Source organism: Hyalella azteca, unplaced genomic scaffold (genome assembly GCF_000764305.2).
Source record: "Hyalella azteca isolate HAZT.00-mixed unplaced genomic scaffold, Hazt_2.0.2 contig8867, whole genome shotgun sequence".
Classification (NCBI taxonomy): domain Eukaryota; kingdom Metazoa; phylum Arthropoda; class Malacostraca; order Amphipoda; family Hyalellidae; genus Hyalella; species Hyalella azteca.
The window spans coordinates 50,877-60,665 of record NW_025938950.1 but is presented as its reverse complement, the minus strand read 5'-3'; the positions used below and the strand labels follow the sequence as shown (position 1 = coordinate 60,665).

At 40.0% G+C, this 9,789-nt stretch overlaps 1 protein-coding gene across 1 annotated transcript; it reads right to left on the bottom strand.

Annotated features, from left to right (window-relative positions):
- Positions 1-3,301: 3,301 nt before the first annotated feature.
- Positions 3,302-5,325, bottom strand: LOC125178325. The gene is made up of 3 exons (XM_047881813.1): positions 5,039-5,325; positions 4,364-4,877; positions 3,302-4,185 (listed from the first exon to the last, which is right to left on the bottom strand). Exons 1-3 carry the CDS (start codon positions 5,266-5,268, stop codon positions 3,790-3,792), a joined length of 1,140 nt encoding a protein of 379 aa, XP_047737769.1. The 5' UTR covers positions 5,269-5,325; the 3' UTR covers positions 3,302-3,789.
- Between the last annotated feature and the right edge of the window lie 4,464 nt (positions 5,326-9,789).

Below are 9,789 nucleotides of genomic sequence, written 5' to 3'. Positions count from 1 at the left end.
CCGTCAACGTTTTTTATCAAAAAAAAACTAAAAATATACAATGATATATTTCTCGTTTTATTCAACCGTATATTGTCGATTTTGATTAGAGAAAATTAAACCGACGTCGTGAACATTATTTAAAGATAATGTATTTCTTTAGATTTAAAAATATCCCATACTGAAATTTAACAAATATTTGCTTGAAAAATAACTTGTCATACTACGATTGGCGATTTTATCGGGAGGATGAATATTATTCGACATAATATTATTTTAAAAAACTTTTGACTGAGGAACACGATTGATCTATAACAGTTTACCCATGAGGCCTTGTGGGCCTCAAAGAAAACAGCGCGTCGTTTGAGGTGGACTGTCGAAATTTCGAATCGGTGAAGCTTCAGAAATTCAAGGCTTTAATAACTTCCTTTTATTAATATATATAGGAAAATTTTGTGATATACTGCCCCAAGACATGCACAGCCGCTTCTTGGATCGACGGTTGTTTTTTCCGCAGTGTAAAAAAGTTTGGGTAATGTAATAAATGCAAAGTAAATTTAATGTAAATGTACTGTAAATAAATCTAGAATTTACTAAGAGACGGGCTGATAGGAATTTATTTCTACAAAATGTTTGGGAACAAATATGGGAATAATGAGAGGGACCCGACGTTCAGCAGTCGGGTCCCTCTTTAGAGAATTTACATTTTTTTAAATTGTAATTCTCATTGCTTGGACAAGTGCATAAATTAGATTTTTTGAAAAAGTTTGGGCATGAAATTTGTTAAATAGATAAATTTTGAAAATGAGTGATATACACAGTAATTCGCGCAATTTTATCCTCTGTTGATAGCAACTTTCAGAAAGCTTCCTGAAATTACGAAGCTTGCACGGTCGCCCGAGGTGAAACATTGCATTAAATTATCAGTTGCTTGCATTTCTCATGGCGGCATATCATATTATTCTGGCCGCAAAACCTAGATGACAGCTTAATAACTACTTTAAATAAATGAAAAAACAATTTTGAGCTAACACGCTCTCAGTTACGTAGCCCGACATTGCGAAAATAGTACATGAAAGGCCAGTGGCGCGCAGCGAGAAGAACAACATCCTTCCTTCTCTCTACCACGTGGTACACTGGCAATGCAGCCAGCTCGCAGCCCAGCTGTGCACACAAAGCTGTTCATTGGCACGTGATTTTAAGCGAAAATTTGGTCAATTCTTGTTTATTTTGAAAAATCATAACTCGAGTTCTATAAAAGCTAGGATCATGAAACAGGGTCCAAATTAAAGGCAAAGACTTGTACTTTATGATTAGTGTTGATGAAAAAAACAACAAAATTTTTCCGTAGAGTTGTGAAGAAAAAAGTTAAAAAGTTGATCACAACTTTGTGAGTTTTGAACTTTTTCAAAATCCGTTTTCACCATTGTCTTTGTCTCAACAAGACGCATATTTTTCTCGCTTATACTATGGCAAAAATGTTTACGGTTTGGCCGTGAGAGTTGAAAAACCACCGATAAACGGCAGAAATTAATTTTTCAGGGTCAACTTTAACCCCCATTTTGGGGTTGAAGTTTTACAAAAAATTGTTCGAAATCCCATACACGATCCAAGATTTTTCCTTTCGTTTGAAATGAATTTCATTGCTCTGAGTTCGCAACTTTTCGAGTTATGAGGTCAGGTTTTACCCAGTTTTAGGTCATTTTTTGCCAATATTTTGGGGGTTTTGGGGGGTTTTAGGGGGTAAGGAATAAAAATTTTGGAAATTGGACAAGAAGGTTCGGTTGAAAAAATACGTGGTCGACTCTATGCCAAGTTTCATGAGGTTCCGGCGGGTGAGTTGCTGGGAAAAATGGCTAGAGTGAAACTTTCAACCCCATAACCCTCGATTCCGTATGACTCGGCCAGCAGGAGTATCAAAGGTGGAGAATCTAAGTTTTATGTAACGCTGCGCTTGGCTTGGGCACACACTGTGTGCCGCTCCAGACGAACCAGATCAGCCACCATACTTTTTTTTTTACTTTTTTTTTCTTTTTATCTCTTCTTCTCTTCGCCACACATTTCACACTACACACAGCCATCCCCCAGTGTGGCCTTTTCATGTGTGGCCATAGTGTTAAAACAATCTTACAATAGTTTGACCAAGTCAAAAAACCCTAACCTAACCTAACCTAAGTAAACACAGTCTGAAATATCCTGACCTAACCTGTCCTAACCTAATCGTACCTTATCAAACCCAACCCAATCTAACCTAACTTAAACTAACCTATCCTAACGTAACCTAACCTTGCCTGAACTAACTTTGCCCTACCTAACCTAATCAAACCTAACCTAACAACCCTTTGCCTCGGTCGCCATAGGAACTTGTTCCTGGCTTGAATCTAACCTCAGCCAATAACGTATGCTTTATGACGTGTTTAATTTCCTAACTGTTCTATTTCGAAACCGTGCATGATTGAGGCCGGAGTTCGCATTTCCAACACTCAGTGAATGTGTTGGAAATGCGAACTCCGGCCTAAATACTCCAAACTTCAATAACCTAGGTGTCGGTTTTCCTCTGTCAAAGTAAACAGTGTAAAAAGTTAAAATACTTAGTTGATGGTTGCAAAAAAAACACAGCTTCATAACTTTTTAAGGTACCAGTTTCTCAACTGACTAGTCGCATATACGAGCGCTGCCTACTCCTGCACGCCGATGGTCATCGTACATCGTCATACGGCTTTGGCGAAATTCTAGTTTAAGTCTTGTTGACGGCAGATATCGAGGGAACGTCAGGGCCCTGAGCTCAACACTCGGGGCCATTAAATGCGAATTTTTGTTTTATTTTCATTGTAAGTCGTGTCAATTTCCTTCAATCCTGTACGTTACCGAGTTAAAAGACCTTGAAAAAGTGAAAAATCGCAGTTACGAATAATCCCCTACGAAAAATCAATATTGGACGCAGTGTTGGACATCAATTCAGTATAAATATATGTATAATAATAAAGTATAAACTTCAATTTATATTCAGAGAAACATTAATGGACATTTTATGATTGAACATTATTTGAAGTTACTGTATTTCTCTAGATTAAAAAAAAATAAATGAATTAATTAATAAACGAAATTTTCAGTTAATATTAAAATGTAACAAATATTCGCTTGTAAAATAACTTCTCATAACGCAGATGGCACAATAAGCTTATGAGTAAATAAGTTGAACACTTTTTTTTTTGTCCAATTTGAAAAATCATATCTCGAGTTATATTGGAGCTAGGTTCATGGAAAATGGTAGGAAATGAAAACAAAAACATTTATTTTATGATGAATGTAGTGAAAAAGAATTACAAAATTTTCCGTGGACTTTTGCTTATTTGTATATATGATCGAGAGAGAACTTAACAGCAGAATTCTTATAGAATACAGACAGTCACATACGCTAAGCCGCAAAAGCTATGACAAATTCGAGCTACTGGCCTCTGGAAATCCTACCAATCATTGCTCATTTGTAGGGCACTTTAATGGCGAGTACTTTAGCATACTGACTTTGGTTGCCCAATGTAACACCAACATTACGCAAAAGACTCTTCGCGTCTCGCTACGAATTTAAAAAATCTGATACCTTATAAGTATTCAGTAATAATTTTCATTGGTTCACTAATAAAAGCCATTCGAAGTTTAGAATTGTTAATTTTTAAAGACGATCTCAAATTTTTAGGTGTACTAGGAGAAAAATAAGAATAACTGTTCCGCTGTGTACGGAACAAATCTTCATGAAGACTCCAGATGATAATAATTCAGTAGATAATTTTCAGGCACGAGTGTCGGAAATCAATTACTGACATCGCCTCGGCAACGTTTAGATGGACGCTCTTGATCATCGCCACCTGCGATTTCTGGCAGACTTTCTTCGGTTTCGTCTACGTCCAGCCTTTGGTCAAACTCTCCAACATACGATGGTCCAGGGTTGAGGAACCTTCCGGGAGCCGTTATGTTAGGTTTAACCTGTTTTCCAGGTGTAGTGTTCTCATCGTATAGTTGAACGTCGAGAATTCTTCGAGGTACAATGCTTACTAGGTGATGTTTCCTTACTTTCGAAGGAGTCCCATCGGGGCCGTAGTGGCGTTTGAACCACCCAGCAACCAACCATGTAATTTTGTTCTTTTTATATTCGAGCAAGATTCGTGAAACAGCCAGGCGCAGCTTCTTCGTGTTGAGCGTTGCTCTCTGAAACAAGAGTGTAATATTCCTCAGTTACTGTACTGTATTTATGAATAATGTAACTGTATTTCAGATAGAAATTTCACAATAACTTGCTTGCTAAAACGCGCACAACTTGAAGCAATGAATATTAAAAAGTAATACAATTGCAAAGTTTAAAATATTTTACTTTCCTCCTGCTCACCTTCAAAGAATTTGGATGAATAAATAGCTGAGCTAAGCTTTCGCTATAGAATGTCGTCTTTTCGCCATGGTTATCCTGGTGCTGCAGTTCCGGAATTGAAACGTGGGGAGCATACAGTGCAATATTCCTCGTTGACCCTCCTGATTGTCCAGGACACGTGGCCGACGTGTTAGTCATGTGATGGCTATCACATTGGCGCGAAGCGCAGGCCCGTTCAGGTGTTATCCTACAAAAGTCGATATCACTGACTTCTATGAAGAAAGACGTGAGATGCTCAGAGTCTTGGAGAGTTGGCAGTATTGGCGAAATTTTTATTTTCGCAAGGTCGACGATAATAGGCACAGGTCTGGTTTCGCATTGGATCAGAGGTATGCCGTGTACATCTCCTTCCAATGTTGGTTCGAAGAACGCGACGCAACTCCCAATGAAGATGTCATCTTCAGCCCATAAGAGACAGTTGGTATTCGTCTGATATTTACACAGCACGTAAAATAATTTTCCCTCGATCACCTCTCTGAAAAATAGTATTGCAATTTTAAGACGAAGCAAAAAAAGCGATATGAAATCGAAAACGAAAAGTAGGATTATGGACAAAAATGAGAGATATGAAGAAGTATAAGCAACAATATATACATCCTTACAGAAATTCGCTCACAAGTAAGTTATTTTTATTACCTGAAAAGGAAGAGACGATCATACTCTGCAATCATGGTTTTTTTTCCAACTAGTGTCCTAGCCGACTTTTTGGGCTTCTTTATCGAAAGAAGCATTGCATAGGTTACAATATCTTCGTCTTCGATTTTTATGTTTTCTAAAGTTCTGTACTCTACATTGTCTCCCTGGACATACGCGGTGGCTTCAGCCACTTTATCTTCCAAGAGAAAGTTTTCTACGGTAGAGGGCATCTTTCTGATGGCTCGGTAAAAGAAGTGAAAGTTAGAATGAAAAATAATTGCCGCACTTAGACGGTTTGCGTACTGCACAATTCCCACGACATGGGATGCATTAAGGGTCTTGTAAAACCATTTCAGCAGGCAAAAAACGATTAATCTAAGATCTCGTTGAATTTACTATAAAGGTGCTGAAAATGATAAACGTCTATGTTCGAAAAGTCAAACACATCGAGAAGTAAATGCCTTGCAATAAATATGTATGTTGCATTCAAGAAGCGATTGCCAAGCAGGAACTGATGGCAAAAATTTCGACAGACAGTTTATGTAATCACAAGATTATTAGATTTGACTAATTATATAAGACTCGGGTCCTGTGGGATCGTCTCGTTTCCCAAAATGGTAAGATGTACCATCACCCTGCAGTGTATGAAGGGAAAGAAACAATGGTTGGAAATGGAAATACATCTATTTTACATCAAGGCTTAAAAATATGTACAGAAACAAGGATACAAAAAAATAACATTATGGTGTGATGTTCTACACACGACGCAAGCGCTTAATTATGATGCAATATATCTGCAATGTGACCTGGGTGCACTAATATTCCATTTTTATCAATCATGTCGCTTCATCTAATTTATGAAACGTCATTGACGGTAGTATCGCAAATATACTGTCATATTCGAACCAATATAGAAAAAATAACATTACACAAGTAATCAATCGATTGGATGCTAAGAAGACAATCAGATCAAGTAATTTCGCTTTTAAAATAACCTATACAGCACAATCCGCAAGGAAAAAAGTGATAGCAATTGCAAGGACAGCCTAAGCGATGTATAATGGGCCAGTCACTCAGAAGAGAGTCAACTATTCAAATTTCTATTATCTATAAGCTAAAAATTCCGATATTATTCAAGTGTAGTTTGAGCGAAGTACCTTTAAATGGAACCATTGTGTTTAACTGTCGAGAGCATGTTTTTATTTTCGCCTTTTAACGGCAGGCATTTCGTCCATTTGAAAAGAAAGAGGTCGTTTTTGCGAAAATTGGCCGGATCTACTGCGAGTTTGTTGAGAGCATGTGTCGCCGATCAAAGTGCCAGGAATTAGAGGATGTGGGAGAGGCTCAATTCTCCGCGGTAATACGCAGCACTGTTTAAACATTAGCTTTGAAGCCTCTGGCACATCCCTACGAATAATAGTAAACAGGCGTTTGCCACAACACATGGCGACATAGCTGCTGTTAGAATCACGATGGTGTTGAAACATTGTCTCAACCCAAGTGATCAGAAACTCTTTTCTGAGTTTAATATTTTCCTCCTGATCTGTTTCCGGAAATCCACATACAAAGCAAGCAAGAGCATAAGGTCTAAGATGGCTAATACCAGGCAAATCAGACGAGTTATATTTCCTAAGCATTACTTCGATGGAGGTCGCCTGGTCCAGCTTGTAAACTTCAGGAAACTTAAGACTAACTAACATGAAGACGAAACCACAATTCGCGGCAGGAACGCATGTAGCTAGAGAAGGCAACGAATTACTGGAGGGAAGGATTCCTCCGCCGTCCCGCAAAACATCGCATGCTTTCATTACCTTGTCGATGTGTTCGTCCCAAGGGTCAGTTTGCATTAGTAATTCCCTTATTGCATTCAAGGTGTCCGACTCAGTGCCAACGAACATAATGTCATCAAGGGAGCTCACTCTACTAATTATCACGAGCAGTTGATCGCGATCCCATAATGAAAACTTACTGCGACCGGAACTAATTTGAGTCGCTAGCTTACTGCAAGTATCGCCGATAAGCCGATGGACCGTGCTGCAGACGAAATACGCCAAAGGAAATTGATAACGCCGGGCCTTCGTATGTGGACTGCCAATAATGATTGGAGTTGTGTAATGGCGCGCGAGCTTGAATTGTTTACAACCTTCAGGAATTGAATCAATATCAAAATTTCGCACGCCAGGCGGCAATAACTTCACCTCAACGCGCTGCTGGTCTACTTCGAGCGTTAGGTCAGGGAGCTGCGTCACGATCACCAGCTGTCCCTGAGAAAATCTGGGAAAGCTACGTGTCGGACTTGTATTATTATAGGTAAGCCTAAATATTTGCCCAACATACATCGTCAACTGTTGAGGCTCTTTCACTTGGCGCGACAATTGACTGCTTATGAAATTATTTGCAGGCTGCCAGTTTCCTCCAATCAAATTAGTCTCGTCATTAGAAAGGAGATTAATGTGGAGTAATCCAGGTTCAGCTTTCTTTTGTTTTAAAAATACCTGAACGGCGTGTTCAACAGCCGTGTTTTTTCCAACAACTCTATGGTAACTGTCGGGCACCAGTTCCCAAGATGACACACAGTTTATAGGGAAGCAACGTTTAGAGATTTTCGTAACAACAATATCCACGTGCTCTGCACTAATCCTTGGATTACGCATTATTCGGATAATTTCTTGCAGCTCGGGATCACTTCGTGATCGTACAAAATGCTTCAAGCACAATACTAGGAACATTGTGTACATATTGGGGCTCAGCCAAAGTGGCCTACCTTCAACTGGCTTAAGCTGTTTCGCATCACCAGAAGCAAGAATGAGCACACCCCCGAAAGGTGAATTGGAGTTCTTGATTCTACGAAAAACGACGTCCAGAACATTGAAGAGATAAGCAGGAAGAAGTCCTATTTCTTCAATGATCAATACATCGATCCTTTTGAGGTAAGCCAACCTAACAGGATTTCTAATCAAATTGGCAAGGCAATTCTGAGCGATAAAGCTACAGCTCTGCAATTTGCTCTTGGATACAGGAAGTTTGAAGAGAAGATGCAAGTGTTCACCACCAAGCACCTGTGAGCGTTCAGCTGTTACGGCCGTGGTGACCGTATGCAATCCTTTGGACAAAGAATAAAGAGCAGCAAGCATCAACAAGTAGGTCTTGCCGGCCCCAGGGGGGCCAACAAGGAGGGGGAACTTGCTAAAAGCCATGTTCACATTGTTGTGAGAATCAATGGTATCACATATGTGAGCAAGAGCAGCTCTCTGTTCAATCAATGAGCTGCGCGATTGACCGGCGAGATCTGCGCGTAACTCCGCGAAAAAGTGAAACGCTCTACCTCTACCAATGATTTCGGGTGAAGGTGCGTTGGCAAAGTTGTATGCTGACAAAACATTTGCTAATTTAGAGCGATTGTCGTTTTCTAGCTTCTCTACTTTGTTTTCAGCGCTTATCTTTATAGCACGAAGACTGGCCAATGGCACATCAGAATACTCTATACATCGAGTCCTAAAGTAGTTGCGCAGACCTTCGGTAGCCAGCTTTAGACACCTGCTAAACGCTTTAGTGCCCAACGGAAGAACTCTCAAGTCTTGCATTATCCATTTATCCAGTATTTGGTTCGCTTCGTCCTCAGTTGGATTGTCAGGATCCGCAATTAAACCCGCTTTTTTAAAAGAGTGCAGCATACTCTCGCAACCAAAGAGATCAATCTCGGTATCGAATTCGCCTTGAGATAAAAGAAGATGAACCAGAAACTTGTGAAAGCATTGAGGCTCAGCAGCAGTTGGAACTACGACAACGTCTCCGGTGCATGTAGAATCTACGAAAGCTTTAAAAAAGGCTGATTTTGGAGCATTGTGACTGAGTTCTAGCGACAACATCTCGAACAGATTAAGCATTTCAGCGATGCCATGTTCATGGCTAACATCAGCTTTCTTGCGCAAGTACTCTGTGACCACTGTAAGGTAACGTATGCGCACCTTAATTCTGCGGCAATTGCCATCAATCCACGGACAACCGAGCAAGTCCATTGTGGCCTGATACTTTGGAACGGGTGAGCCAGTAAACCACTGAATATAGTTAAACGGCGAACGGATGCAACGCAATTCAGGCGGCCTGAGTGAAAATCCTGTCGTTGAATCAACCTGGAACGGTGACAAATAATATTCGCGTATTTGGAGCAACTGAGACTCTGTAAAACGTCTCCATACAGGCAAATTCGCTCTCAGTGACACGGGCAAAAATGCATCGTTAGGCCCTAAATATTTTTTGCCGTTCCTGCGAGAAGTTTTTACAACGGCACATCTTTGCTCAGGTGCAAAAGTGGAAAAATTTTCAAAATGCACATTCGAGCAAACATAGGGGAGCCCGAGTAAAAACCAGATCATTTCGGTGAGTGAGATTTCACGAGCTAGCGATTCATGAATTCCGTCTCGCTTGTTTTTTTCCTTGTGGATAATCCTGGCACCTGAAATCTTTTCATGGTGCAGACCTTGCACCGTCACTTTAATGTCATTAGAATCGTCATTCATGAACTTGAAATAAGCTTGGCGTTTCTCGTCGGCACCGGCAGCATACTTGACCAAATATGAAGTTTGAAACCGCAAATCGCACAATTGCACGTTTACCATAGACTGAAAAGCAGCAAACAGACGACCATTGCTAGGAACGCGTACGCATTCAGGGTCTGTTGGATAAATGTAGCGACCAGCTCTCAACTCTTTAATTAAAGTAATGACATTTTTTATTTGAGGAGATTGTAT

Coding starts and splice junctions, on each gene's coding strand:
- LOC125178325 (XM_047881813.1), bottom strand. CDS start 5,268: ATGCCCTCTACCGTAGAAAACTTTCTCTTGGAAGATAAAGTGGCTGAA. Junction 4,878..5,038: donor GATCGTCTCTTCCTTTTCAG/GTAATAAAAATA, acceptor ACTATTTTTCAG/AGAGGTGATCGAGGGAAAAT. Junction 4,186..4,363: donor TTCATCCAAATTCTTTGAAG/GTGAGCAGGAGG, acceptor CTCTTGTTTCAG/AGAGCAACGCTCAACACGAA.